Source organism: Entelurus aequoreus, linkage group LG10 (assembly GCF_033978785.1).
Source record: "Entelurus aequoreus isolate RoL-2023_Sb linkage group LG10, RoL_Eaeq_v1.1, whole genome shotgun sequence".
Lineage (NCBI taxonomy): Eukaryota > Metazoa > Chordata > Actinopteri > Syngnathiformes > Syngnathidae > Entelurus > Entelurus aequoreus.
The window spans coordinates 3,823,921-3,844,731 of NC_084740.1; the positions used below are offsets into that span (position 1 = coordinate 3,823,921).

At 51.3% G+C, this 20,811-nt stretch overlaps 1 protein-coding gene across 1 annotated transcript; it reads right to left on the minus strand.

Moving 5' to 3' along the window:
• Positions 1-718: 718 nt before the first annotated feature.
• Positions 719-9,451, minus strand: LOC133658165 (uncharacterized). Its single transcript, XM_062059862.1, has 2 exons — positions 6,419-9,451; positions 719-754 (listed from the first exon to the last, which is right to left on the minus strand). The coding sequence occupies exon 1, from the start codon at positions 9,205-9,207 to the stop codon at positions 7,288-7,290; it is 1,920 nt and encodes a 639-aa protein (XP_061915846.1). The 5' UTR covers positions 9,208-9,451; the 3' UTR covers positions 719-754; positions 6,419-7,287.
• Positions 9,452-20,811: the final 11,360 nt, after the last annotated feature.

Consider the following 20,811-nt stretch of genomic DNA (forward strand, 5'->3'; position numbering starts at 1 on the left):
GGCAGGGCGCCACCCAACAGACGGGTTGGAGGCACTGGCGGGTTAGGTTTGTGGTTAGGGTTAGGGTTAGGGTAAGGGGGAGGGGCAAAGGGTGTGCACTGTCCGTCTACAACCCGTCAGGCGACGCCCACGCCAAACGCAAAACTCCCCAGAGACCCCGAATGAGAATGTGGTGGCAAACACAAGCGCAGAAACTATTGTGGCTGTCCAACTACGCGTTTCGGCCCCCTAGGCCTCATCAGGTTGGCTTTCTGTTACCTCATGCCTACTGGGACGCTTCTAATTCCCAGTAGGTGGAGCACTCCTAGTCTCCTGAGGCTAATTCATCTTCCCTATTTCTCTACAGCAGGATGTGCCCTCATCGACCGCCGGGGAGGGAGTGAGCCTTCTGGCAGGAGGAGCTATTTATAGGAGAATACTGCAGGGGGCGGGGTTAGGGTTAGGGTTAGGGTTAGGGTTAGGGTTAGGGTTAGGGTTAGGGTTAGGGTTAGGGTTAGGGTTAGGGTTAGGGTTAGGGTTAGGGTTAGGGTTAGGGTTAGGGTTAGGGTTAGGGGTTAGGGTTAGGGTTAGGGTTAGGGTTAGGGTTAGGGTTAGGGTTAGGGTTAGGGTTAGGGTTAGGGTTAGGGTTAGGGTTAGGGTTAGGGTTAGGTGTTGTTGGGTTAGGGTTAGGGGAATGGGGATGGGCAAGGATGCACTGTCCTGCTTCAGCCCGTGCCGGTAACGTCAAGCTCCAACGGTAGGCCCTCAGGGCACCCTGTCCTCTCTTCCTTGTTGTTGGGTTAGGGTTAGGGGAATGGGGATGGGCAAGGATGCACTGTCCTGCTTCAGCCCGTGCCGGTAAGGGTTAGGGTTAGGGTTAGGGTTAGGGTTAGGGTTAGGGTTAGGGTTAGGGTTAGGGTTAGGGTTAGGGTTAGGGTTAGGGTTAGGGTTAGGGTTAGGGTTAGGGTTAGGGTTTAGGGTTAGGGTTAGGGTTAGGGTTAGGGTTAGGTTTATGGTAAGGATTTAGGGTTAGGGTTAGGGTTAGGGTTAGGGTTGGGGTTAGGGTTAGGGTTAGGGTTGGGGGAGGGGTTAGGGTTAGGGTTAGGGTTGGGGGAGGGGTTAGGGTTAGGGTTAGGAGAAGGGGATGTGCACTGTCCGTCTACAATCCAACGGACTGACACTTACATCTCATTTAGGCCCCCCGGATGTCTGGTGCCCAATTTGGAGATCCACAGGAGCTCTGCCCTGTGACGTTGGGCGAGGCTCCATTTAGGATCCGTCTCTACGACAGTCACCCGGACGGAAGACCATCCGTGCAGGAGGAAATGCTGAACCAGGTGAGTGTTGGTATTTTTTTGTCTAACAATGTTGTATTTGTGCTGGGCGAATCTCCTGGCTAAGGTATTGCCCGTCTCGCCCACGTACATACACCCACATTGCTGACAACGGATGACATACACACAGTTCTGTGTGTGTCGGCCGCCACGGCACAACGGCTGGAAAACCTTGCGGTTATGGGGGTTCACCAACCATTGTGAGTGGCGGACAAGGGCGTCCCTCTTGGTGGAGGGCGGGTCTCTCAATGAGCAGACCCTGGCCCTGACCAACTGATCATTCAAGTTGGGGTTCTTGCGGTAGGCCGGCACCACATAGCGACCAGGCAGCCTCCCACTACTCTCCACAAAGACCCGGAAGTGGTTTTTGACCTTCCAGGCGGCCCGCGCAGCCGAAGGAGAGTAGGTGGTGATCAGAGGAATCATGTCTGTCCCAGGGGGAGGTCCCCTAGGGTCCAAGAAGCCCCTCAACTGCCGTCTGAGGAAGGACCTGGAATAGCCCCTCCTCATCAGAGCAGAAAAGAGGGTCCTCGAGGCCCCCAGGAAGTCCTCCCGTCTGGTGCAGATACGATGAAACCTCAATAATTGGGATTTCACCAACCCCGCAAAGGTATGCGTGGGGTGGAAGCTGCTTCTGTAAAGGAGCGCATGGGTGTCGGTCTCCTTGAAGAACACCCGGATGTCCAAGTGTTGCGTAATAGCAAAGTCGGGACCCTTGAATGTAGTGGTGTCCAAAAAGTCGACAGAAGTACTGCTAATGGTCGACTTGATGGTGATATTTTTGTTGTGAGTGTTAAGCGTGTTCAAAAACACGCTGAACTCCTCACTGGAATGCGTCCAAACACCCCAGATGTCATCCAGGTACCGAAAATAATAAAGGGGACGTTTTGGGCAGGCGGCCAAAGCAGAGGTCTCCCACTCTGCCATAAAAATGTTGGCATACGCCGGTGCAAATTTCTTGCCCATAGCAGTGCCCTTAATTTGGAGGTAGAAACGACCGTCAAACTCAAAGTCGTTTCTCCTCAAATTAATTTCAAGGAGCTGTAGGATCTCCTTCTCGGGCCTGCTGACGTCGCGGTACTTGTAGAAGACATTTTTGACAGCCTGAATACCCTCATCGATGTCGATGTTTGTATACAGGCTGTCAATGTCTATGGTGAACAGGATGGCATCTGGGGGAATGTTCACACTCTTGATTTTATCTATAAAGTCATAGGTATCTCTGAGGTAGCTGTCGTGCAGAACGGAGAGCGGAGTTAAAAAATGGTCGATAAACTCTGCCGTTCTGTACGTCTCGCTGCCGCAGTCAGACACAATGGGGCGGCCCGGAGGGATCTCGTGGGGCTTGCTCCACTTGTCTGGCTCCTTGTGAATTTTAGGGAGCATGTAAAACCTGCGGGGGCGAGGATCACGCTCCCCCATGAGATACCTCTGTTGTTTAAAATTTATGAATTTTTTGAGGCGAAGATTATCCAGAATCTTGCCTACCATGGGGATGGTCTGGGGATAAATTGGTTCCGGCAGTGGTTTGTAATACGTCATGTCACTCAACTGCCGGGAACCCTCCCATAGATATTGTGACCTGTCAAAAATGACAACAGCACTCCCCTTGTCAGCTGGTTTGATGACAATGTGCTTGTTTCTTTTTAGATTTTGAAGGGCCTCAACTTCTTCCGGTGTCAAATTGGGAGCGACCGCAGGTGCGCAGCCCGAACCGGACACGGAAAGCCCATCGGACCGGACCATAGCCTGGAATTCCGGAGGCATAAGTCCAGGTGAGGGCTCCCAGCCGGAGCGGGCTGTGAAAGGTGTGGGTCCTGGAGAATCTTGATTCTCATAATACACCTCAAGTTTGACACGTCTATGGTAGCGCTGGAGGTCAAATTGAAGTTGATGATGCCAGTCGCTACTGAGGTTAGTGGAAGGAATAAAGTTGAGGCCCTTATTAAGGAGGGAGATGTGTGACGGGGTTGGCGTGAAATTACGGGCCAAATTTATCACGTTCTTATTACCCCCCCGAACCAACGGGATTATGGGGATGCCAAGTTTAAAAACTCAAGCCAGTGCTTGAGCATCAACTTGGCAGTGTCCTGAGTCCAGTGGATCAGGTCAGGTTGGGTCTCAAAGTCCCGGCCGTCGAGAGCCGGGATGTGAGCATAATTGTTCCTGATGCAAAGATTCAGCAGCCCAAGGTTGGCTTTTTGCTCAGCGGGCAAGGCTGCCGAAAAGTTGATCAGGGGGATTAGCACTCGGGCCCGTGGGAAGGTAAGCGCGGCTGCCCTGAGTGCCCCTTGGAGCTGCTTCATAGCAGTCTCCTTCACTTTCTGCTCACGGTGATGGATCCCAAAGGAAAGTACCAACACTTCCACCGGGACAGCAATTATGGTTTTGCGCAGGATGGCCTCCGCGTGTCGAAAATTGGCGTCCGGGTAACTATCGATCTGAAGGTCGTCGATATAAAAAGGAGGAAGATGAGAGAGATTGCAGTCGCCGATCATCAAGTACTTCTTGGTGGCCGACAACTTCCAATCCATCATCCTCCTCTGAGAGCCCATATGTCTAGTGGGTCTACGGGGGGAGGAGCAGGTAACATCCTCTACCAACTGGACACAATCTGAAATAGACAGTGGAGTACCTGGGACCAAAGGCTCCCCATGTGGTTTCTTTTTTAGTGTCCCGGGGAACAAATGTGACCAATCGGGGGACTCCTGAGGAAGCATCTCCCCAGGGAGCGTCTTCCGCAAAAGGTATGAAGGTGAGTCTTCACAGTCCTCCCTAGGGGTCCCGGAAAGTGTGGGCCCCTGTGGTGAAAATTCACCTTGTGGTGTCGTCTCATCTTCCATGTGAAGCTGGAGCGGGGATGAGACGGGGGTAGCGGCGGCCACAGGGGAGATGCTTGGGGACAGCATCGAAGCAAGATCCTGTCCCTGTTCCTGGTCCTGAAGATCAATGAGGAGGGGCGAATGAAGCGTGGGCCCCATTGGTGAGTAACCGTAGTGCTCAGTCTGAGTGGGGGTCTCCTGGGTTTTGCTTTCCCCGGAGACTGTGAACCCACTTGTGGGGGTATCCTGGGTGTTGTTTTGCCCAGAGACTGTGGACCCACGTGGTGATTCATCGTCGTCCTCGGTCTGAGTGGGGGTATCCTGTGTGTCTTGTCTTGCAGGTGATCCCAGAGGAAGTAGCCTGCGACGTGCAGGAATGGGCCGGGTCGGGAGATCCTCACCGATGCTGTCTTTGGCGGGTCTGCTGTCCGGAGCTCGGCGCGTGGTCATCCTCTGCTCCTTGGGAGGTTCCGCCACTGCAGGAGTCGGCGGCCGGCGAGGAAGGAAGATGGGGGCCATCCGGATTGGGGGGATTGCTGGACGGTCCGCCTCGGGAGACCAATCTGGGGCGACAGCGTCGGTGCTGGTAGCCACCGAAGCCCGAGTGACTATCTGAGCTGGGGGGCTTCTTGCCCGTGCCAAGTCAGGAGCCCCAACTGGGCCCATAGGGTCAGTGAGGGTACCCACCGATACCAGGGTGGTAGTCTGGACCGGTATAGACCGGGCCGGGTGTACCACCTCCGGTGCCGGGGTGGCAGCCTGGACCGGTAAGGGCTGGGCCGGGCGTGCCCCCCCAGCGTTGACAGAGGGGTCGGCAAAGGCTGCGACAATGAGGGCCTCGGCCTGCTTGAGGGTGTCCCCCAACAATCTTTTCCCCAAGTGTTTTTTTGCCCATGTAACAGCCAGCTCAAAAGCGGGTCTCCAACTCTCGTGAATAAAACTGGTTATCTTGCCCAATTCTTTTTCCAGAGTGTCATTGTAATGTTGTCTTAAAATTTCGACAGTTGTTGATGCCCAAGTATTGGCATTGGCCCTGATCAAAACCTCAATCTCAATGTTGGTGACCGCTGGTTTAATCATAGTGGCCAGCGTCTCACGCATTTTTATTATGGATTGGGGGTAAGTGTCTTTAGTAACATTGATAAGGTGATGTGTGATTTTAACAATGTTATAAAAACACTGGGCTTTTAAATTCCCCTCCATGGAAATTGGGGAATTGTCCGGGGGTGCCTTCTTCCGAGAAGCGTTCTGTTGCTTCTTGCCCTTTTTGCCCTTCTTCTTGGGACGGGGAGGAACGCGGGGACGTCCTTGAGGTGAATATTCCGGTAAGACATATTGCCTTGAAGGTACAAAGTCCCTGTCTCTGCCGGAATATTGACGCGGCCCCTCCCTCCTGGAAGAGTCCTGGCGCCTCCCGAGTGGACGAGGAGGATTGCGGGGACGTCTTGGAGGTGAAAAATGTGGTCTCAAATATCCAGGAGAGTGATGTCTTGAAGGCACAAAGTTATTTTGTGCTGGGCGTGTGTTCCACCCATCATTCCACTGGGGGGCGCTGGCGCGCTCCTCTTGGAATTCGTCTTCAAAATGGCGGCGTGTCTGCGGGTAGGGGCGAACGGGAAGGGAATTGAGGTATCCCCGTACCACATCCGCATAAGTCATTGGGGGCAGCTGCTCGTGCGGCTCAGGAAAATTATCCTCATAATCATAATAATCCTGATGGTCATCATAATAATCCTCTGAACAAGCAGGCCACTCTGGAGGCGCAGCCTGCTGTCCCGGTCCGAGCCTTCGCCCCGACCAAACAGGAAGCCGTGCACCATCGTACCATCGTGACATTATTTAAAATTATAATTTTAATGCCGCTGGTGTAGATGGTGGTGAAAATGGTTTGCGAAACAAAAATGTGTTCGCTTTGTAAAAACAAAAATTGTCTTTATCCGTTCCTTTTGTAAACAAAGAGGAACGGCGTGCTCGTGGGCGGGACTTCCGCCGGGGTCAAGGGGAGCACTTCCGGTCTATGGCTGATAGCATTTAGCAAGCAACCGATGTCTTTGGTTGCAAAAATATGCTAAACATCGCGCTAATAAGCCACCGGACAATATCGTGAATAATCATAGCACATGTAGTATCAAAAATAGGCTGTTTATTTACAGAAAATAGCGACTAGAGGAACGAAAGCGTCGCTCCTCGCCCAGGCCAGCTGGACTCGGTGAGTAAACAAACAGAGAAAAAATACTACAATGTGTATAAAAAATATGAAAAGTGGAAAAGAAGTATATTTACATGAAACGAGTCAGATGGCAACGTTTCGGTAGAATACCTTCATCAGGCCTGACTCGTTTGTAAAGAGTTAGCAGGTTAGCACGACAGGTAGGCTGAGGTCAGCCTTTTAACCTTGCCGTTTGCAAGAGGTAGTGCAGTCGTAAGGTGTCAATAGCCGTAAAACATTCGAATAAAGGGGTGGGGTCCACGTCATACACAAGTTGGCCTTCAAAATAGAAGTTTTGACCCAAACACAAGTGAAGAACAATGACAATAACAATTAGACCCACTGAAGCCCAAGGATGCTATTGCACAAACTTGTCTGCTAGAACAATAACATGAAGAGATAAACATTGTTATTGATATATAATGTATGATATAATACAATATAATATGATATAAATTATATAATATAATATAATTTATAAACAATAAACAAACACAAGGACATTCAGGGTGAAATAATACAAAAGCACCTTGTATATGTAACCTAGGGCTTCAGTATTGAGGAGAGTGAGCAGAGGATGTTCCCTGTAACCTCCAAATGTGATGCTCTGAATGTATGTGTGTGTGTGTATGTGACACCATGCTCCGGTGAGTGTTTTTAGACGTTGTTGAATGTGTCTACTTCTGTTCTGATAAACAGGTGTCAGGTCCAAGGGGTCCAAATGAGGAAAAGCGAGAGCCGTAAGAGGATTGGAGGCACTGGCTGATTAGGTTTATGGTAAGGATTTAGGGTTAGGGTTAGGGTTAGGGTTAGGGTTGGGGTTAGGGTTAGGGTTAGGGTTGGGGGAGGGGTTAGGGTTAGGGTTAGGGTTGGGGGAGGGGTTAGGGTTAGGGTTAGGAGAAGGGGATGTGCACTGTCCGTCTACAATCCAACGGACTGACACTTACATCTCATTTAGGCCCCCCGGATGTCTGGTGCCCAATTTGGAGATCCACAGGAGCTCTGCCCTGTGACGTTGGGCGAGGCTCCATTTAGGATCCGTCTCTACGACAGTCACCCGGACGGAAGACCATCCGTGCAGGAGGAAATGCTGAACCAGGTGAGTGTTGGTATTTTTTTGTCTAACAATGTTGTATTTGTGCTGGGCGAATCTCCTGGCTAAGGTATTGCCCGTCTCGCCCACGTACATACACCCACATTGCTGACAACGGATGACATACACACAGTTCTGTGTGTGTCGGCCGCCACGGCACAACGGCTGGAAAACCTTGCGGTTATGGGGGTTCACCAACCATTGTGAGTGGCGGACAAGGGCGTCCCTCTTGGTGGAGGGCGGGTCTCTCAATGAGCAGACCCTGGCCCTGACCAACTGATCATTCAAGTTGGGGTTCTTGCGGTAGGCCGGCACCACATAGCGACCAGGCAGCCTCCCACTACTCTCCACAAAGACCCGGAAGTGGTTTTTGACCTTCCAGGCGGCCCGCGCAGCCGAAGGAGAGTAGGTGGTGATCAGAGGAATCATGTCTGTCCCAGGGGGAGGTCCCCTAGGGTCCAAGAAGCCCCTCAACTGCCGTCTGAGGAAGGACCTGGAATAGCCCCTCCTCATCAGAGCAGAAAAGAGGGTCCTCGAGGCCCCCAGGAAGTCCTCCCGTCTGGTGCAGATACGATGAAACCTCAATAATTGGGATTTCACCAACCCCGCAAAGGTATGCGTGGGGTGGAAGCTGCTTCTGTAAAGGAGCGCATGGGTGTCGGTCTCCTTGAAGAACACCCGGATGTCCAAGTGTTGCGTAATAGCAAAGTCGGGACCCTTGAATGTAGTGGTGTCCAAAAAGTCGACAGAAGTACTGCTAATGGTCGACTTGATGGTGATATTTTTGTTGTGAGTGTTAAGCGTGTTCAAAAACACGCTGAACTCCTCACTGGAATGCGTCCAAACACCCCAGATGTCATCCAGGTACCGAAAATAATAAAGGGGACGTTTTGGGCAGGCGGCCAAAGCAGAGGTCTCCCACTCTGCCATAAAAATGTTGGCATACGCCGGTGCAAATTTCTTGCCCATAGCAGTGCCCTTAATTTGGAGGTAGAAACGACCGTCAAACTCAAAGTCGTTTCTCCTCAAATTAATTTCAAGGAGCTGTAGGATCTCCTTCTCGGGCCTGCTGACGTCGCGGTACTTGTAGAAGACATTTTTGACAGCCTGAATACCCTCATCGATGTCGATGTTTGTATACAGGCTGTCAATGTCTATGGTGAACAGGATGGCATCTGGGGGAATGTTCACACTCTTGATTTTATCTATAAAGTCATAGGTATCTCTGAGGTAGCTGTCGTGCAGAACGGAGAGCGGAGTTAAAAAATGGTCGATAAACTCTGCCGTTCTGTACGTCTCGCTGCCGCAGTCAGACACAATGGGGCGGCCCGGAGGGATCTCGTGGGGCTTGCTCCACTTGTCTGGCTCCTTGTGAATTTTAGGGAGCATGTAAAACCTGCGGGGGCGAGGATCACGCTCCCCCATGAGATACCTCTGTTGTTTAAAATTTATGAATTTTTTGAGGCGAAGATTATCCAGAATCTTGCCTACCATGGGGATGGTCTGGGGATAAATTGGTTCCGGCAGTGGTTTGTAATACGTCATGTCACTCAACTGCCGGGAACCCTCCCATAGATATTGTGACCTGTCAAAAATGACAACAGCACTCCCCTTGTCAGCTGGTTTGATGACAATGTGCTTGTTTCTTTTTAGATTTTGAAGGGCCTCAACTTCTTCCGGTGTCAAATTGGGAGCGACCGCAGGTGCGCAGCCCGAACCGGACACGGAAAGCCCATCGGACCGGACCATAGCCTGGAATTCCGGAGGCATAAGTCCAGGTGAGGGCTCCCAGCCGGAGCGGGCTGTGAAAGGTGTGGGTCCTGGAGAATCTTGATTCTCATAATACACCTCAAGTTTGACACGTCTATGGTAGCGCTGGAGGTCAAATTGAAGTTGATGATGCCAGTCGCTACTGAGGTTAGTGGAAGGAATAAAGTTGAGGCCCTTATTAAGGAGGGAGATGTGTGACGGGGTTGGCGTGAAATTACGGGCCAAATTTATCACGTTCTTATTACCCCCCCGAACCAACGGGATTATGGGGATGCCAAGTTTAAAAACTCAAGCCAGTGCTTGAGCATCAACTTGGCAGTGTCCTGAGTCCAGTGGATCAGGTCAGGTTGGGTCTCAAAGTCCCGGCCGTCGAGAGCCGGGATGTGAGCATAATTGTTCCTGATGCAAAGATTCAGCAGCCCAAGGTTGGCTTTTTGCTCAGCGGGCAAGGCTGCCGAAAAGTTGATCAGGGGGATTAGCACTCGGGCCCGTGGGAAGGTAAGCGCGGCTGCCCTGAGTGCCCCTTGGAGCTGCTTCATAGCAGTCTCCTTCACTTTCTGCTCACGGTGATGGATCCCAAAGGAAAGTACCAACACTTCCACCGGGACAGCAATTATGGTTTTGCGCAGGATGGCCTCCGCGTGTCGAAAATTGGCGTCCGGGTAACTATCGATCTGAAGGTCGTCGATATAAAAAGGAGGAAGATGAGAGAGATTGCAGTCGCCGATCATCAAGTACTTCTTGGTGGCCGACAACTTCCAATCCATCATCCTCCTCTGAGAGCCCATATGTCTAGTGGGTCTACGGGGGGAGGAGCAGGTAACATCCTCTACCAACTGGACACAATCTGAAATAGACAGTGGAGTACCTGGGACCAAAGGCTCCCCATGTGGTTTCTTTTTTAGTGTCCCGGGGAACAAATGTGACCAATCGGGGGACTCCTGAGGAAGCATCTCCCCAGGGAGCGTCTTCCGCAAAAGGTATGAAGGTGAGTCTTCACAGTCCTCCCTAGGGGTCCCGGAAAGTGTGGGCCCCTGTGGTGAAAATTCACCTTGTGGTGTCGTCTCATCTTCCATGTGAAGCTGGAGCGGGGATGAGACGGGGGTAGCGGCGGCCACAGGGGAGATGCTTGGGGACAGCATCGAAGCAAGATCCTGTCCCTGTTCCTGGTCCTGAAGATCAATGAGGAGGGGCGAATGAAGCGTGGGCCCCATTGGTGAGTAACCGTAGTGCTCAGTCTGAGTGGGGGTCTCCTGGGTTTTGCTTTCCCCGGAGACTGTGAACCCACTTGTGGGGGTATCCTGGGTGTTGTTTTGCCCAGAGACTGTGGACCCACGTGGTGATTCATCGTCGTCCTCGGTCTGAGTGGGGGTATCCTGTGTGTCTTGTCTTGCAGGTGATCCCAGAGGAAGTAGCCTGCGACGTGCAGGAATGGGCCGGGTCGGGAGATCCTCACCGATGCTGTCTTTGGCGGGTCTGCTGTCCGGAGCTCGGCGCGTGGTCATCCTCTGCTCCTTGGGAGGTTCCGCCACTGCAGGAGTCGGCGGCCGGCGAGGAAGGAAGATGGGGGCCATCCGGATTGGGGGGATTGCTGGACGGTCCGCCTCGGGAGACCAATCTGGGGCGACAGCGTCGGTGCTGGTAGCCACCGAAGCCCGAGTGACTATCTGAGCTGGGGGGCTTCTTGCCCGTGCCAAGTCAGGAGCCCCAACTGGGCCCATAGGGTCAGTGAGGGTACCCACCGATACCAGGGTGGTAGTCTGGACCGGTATAGACCGGGCCGGGTGTACCACCTCCGGTGCCGGGGTGGCAGCCTGGACCGGTAAGGGCTGGGCCGGGCGTGCCCCCCCAGCGTTGACAGAGGGGTCGGCAAAGGCTGCGACAATGAGGGCCTCGGCCTGCTTGAGGGTGTCCCCCAACAATCTTTTCCCCAAGTGTTTTTTTGCCCATGTAACAGCCAGCTCAAAAGCGGGTCTCCAACTCTCGTGAATAAAACTGGTTATCTTGCCCAATTCTTTTTCCAGAGTGTCATTGTAATGTTGTCTTAAAATTTCGACAGTTGTTGATGCCCAAGTATTGGCATTGGCCCTGATCAAAACCTCAATCTCAATGTTGGTGACCGCTGGTTTAATCATAGTGGCCAGCGTCTCACGCATTTTTATTATGGATTGGGGGTAAGTGTCTTTAGTAACATTGATAAGGTGATGTGTGATTTTAACAATGTTATAAAAACACTGGGCTTTTAAATTCCCCTCCATGGAAATTGGGGAATTGTCCGGGGGTGCCTTCTTCCGAGAAGCGTTCTGTTGCTTCTTGCCCTTTTTGCCCTTCTTCTTGGGACGGGGAGGAACGCGGGGACGTCCTTGAGGTGAATATTCCGGTAAGACATATTGCCTTGAAGGTACAAAGTCCCTGTCTCTGCCGGAATATTGACGCGGCCCCTCCCTCCTGGAAGAGTCCTGGCGCCTCCCGAGTGGACGAGGAGGATTGCGGGGACGTCTTGGAGGTGAAAAATGTGGTCTCAAATATCCAGGAGAGTGATGTCTTGAAGGCACAAAGTTATTTTGTGCTGGGCGTGTGTTCCACCCATCATTCCACTGGGGGGCGCTGGCGCGCTCCTCTTGGAATTCGTCTTCAAAATGGCGGCGTGTCTGCGGGTAGGGGCGAACGGGAAGGGAATTGAGGTATCCCCGTACCACATCCGCATAAGTCATTGGGGGCAGCTGCTCGTGCGGCTCAGGAAAATTATCCTCATAATCATAATAATCCTGATGGTCATCATAATAATCCTCTGAACAAGCAGGCCACTCTGGAGGCGCAGCCTGCTGTCCCGGTCCGAGCCTTCGCCCCGACCAAACAGGAAGCCGTGCACCATCGTACCATCGTGACATTATTTAAAATTATAATTTTAATGCCGCTGGTGTAGATGGTGGTGAAAATGGTTTGCGAAACAAAAATGTGTTCGCTTTGTAAAAACAAAAATTGTCTTTATCCGTTCCTTTTGTAAACAAAGAGGAACGGCGTGCTCGTGGGCGGGACTTCCGCCGGGGTCAAGGGGAGCACTTCCGGTCTATGGCTGATAGCATTTAGCAAGCAACCGATGTCTTTGGTTGCAAAAATATGCTAAACATCGCGCTAATAAGCCACCGGACAATATCGTGAATAATCATAGCACATGTAGTATCAAAAATAGGCTGTTTATTTACAGAAAATAGCGACTAGAGGAACGAAAGCGTCGCTCCTCGCCCAGGCCAGCTGGACTCGGTGAGTAAACAAACAGAGAAAAAATACTACAATGTGTATAAAAAATATGAAAAGTGGAAAAGAAGTATATTTACATGAAACGAGTCAGATGGCAACGTTTCGGTAGAATACCTTCATCAGGCCTGACTCGTTTGTAAAGAGTTAGCAGGTTAGCACGACAGGTAGGCTGAGGTCAGCCTTTTAACCTTGCCGTTTGCAAGAGGTAGTGCAGTCGTAAGGTGTCAATAGCCGTAAAACATTCGAATAAAGGGGTGGGGTCCACGTCATACACAAGTTGGCCTTCAAAATAGAAGTTTTGACCCAAACACAAGTGAAGAACAATGACAATAACAATTAGACCCACTGAAGCCCAAGGATGCTATTGCACAAACTTGTCTGCTAGAACAATAACATGAAGAGATAAACATTGTTATTGATATATAATGTATGATATAATACAATATAATATGATATAAATTATATAATATAATATAATTTATAAACAATAAACAAACACAAGGACATTCAGGGTGAAATAATACAAAAGCACCTTGTATATGTAACCTAGGGCTTCAGTATTGAGGAGAGTGAGCAGAGGATGTTCCCTGTAACCTCCAAATGTGATGCTCTGAATGTATGTGTGTGTGTGTATGTGACACCATGCTCCGGTGAGTGTTTTTAGACGTTGTTGAATGTGTCTACTTCTGTTCTGATAAACAGGTGTCAGGTCCAAGGGGTCCAAATGAGGAAAAGCGAGAGCCGTAAGAGGATTGGAGGCACTGGCTGATTAGGTTTATGGTAAGGATTTAGGGTTAGGGTTAGGGTTAGGGTTAGGGTTGGGGTTAGGGTTAGGGTTAGGGTTGGGGGAGGGGTTAGGGTTAGGGTTAGGGTTGGGGGAGGGGTTAGGGTTAGGGTTAGGAGAAGGGGATGTGCACTGTCCGTCTACAATCCAACGGACTGACACTTACATCTCATTTAGGCCCCCCGGATGTCTGGTGCCCAATTTGGAGATCCACAGGAGCTCTGCCCTGTGACGTTGGGCGAGGCTCCATTTAGGATCCGTCTCTACGACAGTCACCCGGACGGAAGACCATCCGTGCAGGAGGAAATGCTGAACCAGGTGAGTGTTGGTATTTTTTTGTCTAACAATGTTGTATTTGTGCTGGGCGAATCTCCTGGCTAAGGTATTGCCCGTCTCGCCCACGTACATACACCCACATTGCTGACAACGGATGACATACACACAGTTCTGTGTGTGTCGGCCGCCACGGCACAACGGCTGGAAAACCTTGCGGTTATGGGGGTTCACCAACCATTGTGAGTGGCGGACAAGGGCGTCCCTCTTGGTGGAGGGCGGGTCTCTCAATGAGCAGACCCTGGCCCTGACCAACTGATCATTCAAGTTGGGGTTCTTGCGGTAGGCCGGCACCACATAGCGACCAGGCAGCCTCCCACTACTCTCCACAAAGACCCGGAAGTGGTTTTTGACCTTCCAGGCGGCCCGCGCAGCCGAAGGAGAGTAGGTGGTGATCAGAGGAATCATGTCTGTCCCAGGGGGAGGTCCCCTAGGGTCCAAGAAGCCCCTCAACTGCCGTCTGAGGAAGGACCTGGAATAGCCCCTCCTCATCAGAGCAGAAAAGAGGGTCCTCGAGGCCCCCAGGAAGTCCTCCCGTCTGGTGCAGATACGATGAAACCTCAATAATTGGGATTTCACCAACCCCGCAAAGGTATGCGTGGGGTGGAAGCTGCTTCTGTAAAGGAGCGCATGGGTGTCGGTCTCCTTGAAGAACACCCGGATGTCCAAGTGTTGCGTAATAGCAAAGTCGGGACCCTTGAATGTAGTGGTGTCCAAAAAGTCGACAGAAGTACTGCTAATGGTCGACTTGATGGTGATATTTTTGTTGTGAGTGTTAAGCGTGTTCAAAAACACGCTGAACTCCTCACTGGAATGCGTCCAAACACCCCAGATGTCATCCAGGTACCGAAAATAATAAAGGGGACGTTTTGGGCAGGCGGCCAAAGCAGAGGTCTCCCACTCTGCCATAAAAATGTTGGCATACGCCGGTGCAAATTTCTTGCCCATAGCAGTGCCCTTAATTTGGAGGTAGAAACGACCGTCAAACTCAAAGTCGTTTCTCCTCAAATTAATTTCAAGGAGCTGTAGGATCTCCTTCTCGGGCCTGCTGACGTCGCGGTACTTGTAGAAGACATTTTTGACAGCCTGAATACCCTCATCGATGTCGATGTTTGTATACAGGCTGTCAATGTCTATGGTGAACAGGATGGCATCTGGGGGAATGTTCACACTCTTGATTTTATCTATAAAGTCATAGGTATCTCTGAGGTAGCTGTCGTGCAGAACGGAGAGCGGAGTTAAAAAATGGTCGATAAACTCTGCCGTTCTGTACGTCTCGCTGCCGCAGTCAGACACAATGGGGCGGCCCGGAGGGATCTCGTGGGGCTTGCTCCACTTGTCTGGCTCCTTGTGAATTTTAGGGAGCATGTAAAACCTGCGGGGGCGAGGATCACGCTCCCCCATGAGATACCTCTGTTGTTTAAAATTTATGAATTTTTTGAGGCGAAGATTATCCAGAATCTTGCCTACCATGGGGATGGTCTGGGGATAAATTGGTTCCGGCAGTGGTTTGTAATACGTCATGTCACTCAACTGCCGGGAACCCTCCCATAGATATTGTGACCTGTCAAAAATGACAACAGCACTCCCCTTGTCAGCTGGTTTGATGACAATGTGCTTGTTTCTTTTTAGATTTTGAAGGGCCTCAACTTCTTCCGGTGTCAAATTGGGAGCGACCGCAGGTGCGCAGCCCGAACCGGACACGGAAAGCCCATCGGACCGGACCATAGCCTGGAATTCCGGAGGCATAAGTCCAGGTGAGGGCTCCCAGCCGGAGCGGGCTGTGAAAGGTGTGGGTCCTGGAGAATCTTGATTCTCATAATACACCTCAAGTTTGACACGTCTATGGTAGCGCTGGAGGTCAAATTGAAGTTGATGATGCCAGTCGCTACTGAGGTTAGTGGAAGGAATAAAGTTGAGGCCCTTATTAAGGAGGGAGATGTGTGACGGGGTTGGCGTGAAATTACGGGCCAAATTTATCACGTTCTTATTACCCCCCCGAACCAACGGGATTATGGGGATGCCAAGTTTAAAAACTCAAGCCAGTGCTTGAGCATCAACTTGGCAGTGTCCTGAGTCCAGTGGATCAGGTCAGGTTGGGTCTCAAAGTCCCGGCCGTCGAGAGCCGGGATGTGAGCATAATTGTTCCTGATGCAAAGATTCAGCAGCCCAAGGTTGGCTTTTTGCTCAGCGGGCAAGGCTGCCGAAAAGTTGATCAGGGGGATTAGCACTCGGGCCCGTGGGAAGGTAAGCGCGGCTGCCCTGAGTGCCCCTTGGAGCTGCTTCATAGCAGTCTCCTTCACTTTCTGCTCACGGTGATGGATCCCAAAGGAAAGTACCAACACTTCCACCGGGACAGCAATTATGGTTTTGCGCAGGATGGCCTCCGCGTGTCGAAAATTGGCGTCCGGGTAACTATCGATCTGAAGGTCGTCGATATAAAAAGGAGGAAGATGAGAGAGATTGCAGTCGCCGATCATCAAGTACTTCTTGGTGGCCGACAACTTCCAATCCATCATCCTCCTCTGAGAGCCCATATGTCTAGTGGGTCTACGGGGGGAGGAGCAGGTAACATCCTCTACCAACTGGACACAATCTGAAATAGACAGTGGAGTACCTGGGACCAAAGGCTCCCCATGTGGTTTCTTTTTTAGTGTCCCGGGGAACAAATGTGACCAATCGGGGGACTCCTGAGGAAGCATCTCCCCAGGGAGCGTCTTCCGCAAAAGGTATGAAGGTGAGTCTTCACAGTCCTCCCTAGGGGTCCCGGAAAGTGTGGGCCCCTGTGGTGAAAATTCACCTTGTGGTGTCGTCTCATCTTCCATGTGAAGCTGGAGCGGGGATGAGACGGGGGTAGCGGCGGCCACAGGGGAGATGCTTGGGGACAGCATCGAAGCAAGATCCTGTCCCTGTTCCTGGTCCTGAAGATCAATGAGGAGGGGCGAATGAAGCGTGGGCCCCATTGGTGAGTAACCGTAGTGCTCAGTCTGAGTGGGGGTCTCCTGGGTTTTGCTTTCCCCGGAGACTGTGAACCCACTTGTGGGGGTATCCTGGGTGTTGTTTTGCCCAGAGACTGTGGACCCACGTGGTGATTCATCGTCGTCCTCGGTCTGAGTGGGGGTATCCTGTGTGTCTTGTCTTGCAGGTGATCCCAGAGGAAGTAGCCTGCGACGTGCAGGAATGGGCCGGGTCGGGAGATCCTCACCGATGCTGTCTTTGGCGGGTCTGCTGTCCGGAGCTCGGCGCGTGGTCATCCTCTGCTCCTTGGGAGGTTCCGCCACTGCAGGAGTCGGCGGCCGGCGAGGAAGGAAGATGGGGGCCATCCGGATTGGGGGGATTGCTGGACGGTCCGCCTCGGGAGACCAATCTGGGGCGACAGCGTCGGTGCTGGTAGCCACCGAAGCCCGAGTGACTATCTGAGCTGGGGGGCTTCTTGCCCGTGCCAAGTCAGGAGCCCCAACTGGGCCCATAGGGTCAGTGAGGGTACCCACCGATACCAGGGTGGTAGTCTGGACCGGTATAGACCGGGCCGGGTGTACCACCTCCGGTGCCGGGGTGGCAGCCTGGACCGGTAAGGGCTGGGCCGGGCGTGCCCCCCCAGCGTTGACAGAGGGGTCGGCAAAGGCTGCGACAATGAGGGCCTCGGCCTGCTTGAGGGTGTCCCCCAACAATCTTTTCCCCAAGTGTTTTTTTGCCCATGTAACAGCCAGCTCAAAAGCGGGTCTCCAACTCTCGTGAATAAAACTGGTTATCTTGCCCAATTCTTTTTCCAGAGTGTCATTGTAATGTTGTCTTAAAATTTCGACAGTTGTTGATGCCCAAGTATTGGCATTGGCCCTGATCAAAACCTCAATCTCAATGTTGGTGACCGCTGGTTTAATCATAGTGGCCAGCGTCTCACGCATTTTTATTATGGATTGGGGGTAAGTGTCTTTAGTAACATTGATAAGGTGATGTGTGATTTTAACAATGTTATAAAAACACTGGGCTTTTAAATTCCCCTCCATGGAAATTGGGGAATTGTCCGGGGGTGCCTTCTTCCGAGAAGCGTTCTGTTGCTTCTTGCCCTTTTTGCCCTTCTTCTTGGGACGGGGAGGAACGCGGGGACGTCCTTGAGGTGAATATTCCGGTAAGACATATTGCCTTGAAGGTACAAAGTCCCTGTCTCTGCCGGAATATTGACGCGGCCCCTCCCTCCTGGAAGAGTCCTGGCGCCTCCCGAGTGGACGAGGAGGATTGCGGGGACGTCTTGGAGGTGAAAAATGTGGTCTCAAATATCCAGGAGAGTGATGTCTTGAAGGCACAAAGTTATTTTGTGCTGGGCGTGTGTTCCACCCATCATTCCACTGGGGGGCGCTGGCGCGCTCCTCTTGGAATTCGTCTTCAAAATGGCGGCGTGTCTGCGGGTAGGGGCGAACGGGAAGGGAATTGAGGTATCCCCGTACCACATCCGCATAAGTCATTGGGGGCAGCTGCTCGTGCGGCTCAGGAAAATTATCCTCATAATCATAATAATCCTGATGGTCATCATAATAATCCTCTGAACAAGCAGGCCACTCTGGAGGCGCAGCCTGCTGTCCCGGTCCGAGCCTTCGCCCCGACCAAACAGGAAGCCGTGCACCATCGTACCATCGTGACATTATTTAAAATTATAATTTTAATGCCGCTGGTGTAGATGGTGGTGAAAATGGTTTGCGAAACAAAAATGTGTTCGCTTTGTAAAAACAAAAATTGTCTTTATCCGTTCCTTTTGTAAACAAAGAGGAACGGCGTGCTCGTGGGCGGGACTTCCGCCGGGGTCAAGGGGAGCACTTCCGGTCTATGGCTGATAGCATTTAGCAAGCAACCGATGTCTTTGGTTGCAAAAATATGCTAAACATCGCGCTAATAAGCCACCGGACAATATCGTGAATAATCATAGCACATGTAGTATCAAAAATAGGCTGTTTATTTACAGAAAATAGCGACTAGAGGAACGAAAGCGTCGCTCCTCGCCCAGGCCAGCTGGACTCGGTGAGTAAACAAACAGAGAAAAAATACTACAATGTGTATAAAAAATATGAAAAGTGGAAAAGAAGTATATTTACATGAAACGAGTCAGATGGCAACGTTTCGGTAGAATACCTTCATCAGGCCTGACTCGTTTGTAAAGAGTTAGCAGGTTAGCACGACAGGTAGGCTGAGGTCAGCCTTTTAACCTTGCCGTTTGCAAGAGGTAGTGCAGTCGTAAGGTGTCAATAGCCGTAAAACATTCGAATAAAGGGGTGGGGTCCACGTCATACACAAGTTGGCCTTCAAAATAGAAGTTTTGACCCAAACACAAGTGAAGAACAATGACAATAACAATTAGACCCACTGAAGCCCAAGGATGCTATTGCACAAACTTGTCTGCTAGAACAATAACATGAAGAGATAAACATTGTTATTGATATATAATGTATGATATAATACAATATAATATGATATAAATTATATAATATAATATAATTTATAAACAATAAACAAACACAAGGACATTCAGGGTGAAATAATACAAAAGCACCTTGTATATGTAACCTAGGGCTTCAGTATTGAGGAGAGTGAGCAGAGGATGTTCCCTGTAACCTCCAAATGTGATGCTCTGAATGTATGTGTGTGTGTGTATGTGACACCATGCTCCGGTGAGTGTTTTTAGACGTTGTTGAATGTGTCTACTTCTGTTCTGATAAACAGGTGTCAGGTCCAAGGGGTCCAAATGAGGAAAAGCGAGAGCCGTAAGAGGATTGGAGGCACTGGCTGATTAGGTTTATGGTAAGGATTTAGGGTTAGGGTTAGGGTTAGGGTTAGGGTTGGGGTTAGGGTTAGGGTTAGGGTTGGGGGAGGGGTTAGGGTTAGGGTTAGGGTTGGGGGAGGGGTTAGGGTTAGGGTTAGGAGAAGGGGATGTGCACTGTCCGTCTACAATCCAACGGACTGACACTTACATCTCATTTAGGCCCCCCGGATGTCTGGTGCCCAATTTGGAGATCCACAGGAGCTCTGCCCTGTGACGTTGGGCGAGGCTCCATTTAGGATCCGTCTCTACGACAGTCACCCGGACGGAAGACCATCCGTGCAGGAGGAAATGCTGAACCAGGTGAGTGTTGGTATTTTTTTGTCTAACAATGTTGTATTTGTGCTGGGCGAATCTCCTGGCTAAGGTATTGCCCGTCTCGCCCACGTACATACACCCACATTGCTGACAACGGATGACATACACACAGTTCTGTGTGTGTCGGCCGCCACGGCACAACGGCTGGAAAACCTTGCGGTTATGGGGGTTCACCAACCATTGTGAGTGGCGGACAAGGGCGTCCCTCTTGGTGGAGGGCGGGTCTCTCAATGAGCAGACCCTGGCCCTGACCAACTGATCATTCAAGTTGGGGTTCTTGCGGTAGGCCGGCACCACATAGCGACCAGGCAGCCTCCCACTACTCTCCACAAAGACCCGGAAGTGGTTTTTGACCTTCCAGGCGGCCCGCGCAGCCGAAGGAGAGTAGGTGGTGATCAGAGGAATCATGTCTGTCCCAGGGGGAGGTCCCCTAGGGTCCAAGAAGCCCCTCAACTGCCGTCTGAGGAAGGACCTGGAATAGCCCCTCCTCATCAGAGCAGAAAAGAGGGTCCTCGAGGCCCCCAGGAAGTCCTCCCGTCTGGTGCAGATACGATGAAACCTCAATAATTGGGATTTCACCAACCCCGCAAAGGTATGCGTGGGGTGGAAGCTGCTTCTGTAAAGGAGCGCATGGGTGTCGGTCTCCTTGAAGAACACCCGGATGTCCAAGTGTTGCGTAATAGCAAAGTCGGGACCCTTGAATGTAGTGGTGTCCAAAAAGTCGACAGAAGTACTGCTAATGGTCGACTTGATGGTGATATTTTTGTTGTGAGTGTTAAGCGTGTTCAAAAACACGCTGAACTCCTCACTGGAATGCGTCCAAACACCCCAGATGTCATCCAGGTACCGAAAATAATAAAGGGGACGTTTTGGGCAGGCGGCCAAAGCAGAGGTCTCCCACTCTGCCATAAAAATGTTGGCATACGCCGGTGCAAATTTCTTGCCCATAGCAGTGCCCTTAATTTGGAGGTAGAAACGACCGTCAAACTCAAAGTCGTTTCTCCTCAAATTAATTTCAAGGAGCTGTAGGATCTCCTTCTCGGGCCTGCTGACGTCGCGGTACTTGTAGAAGACATTTTTGACAGCCTGAATACCCTCA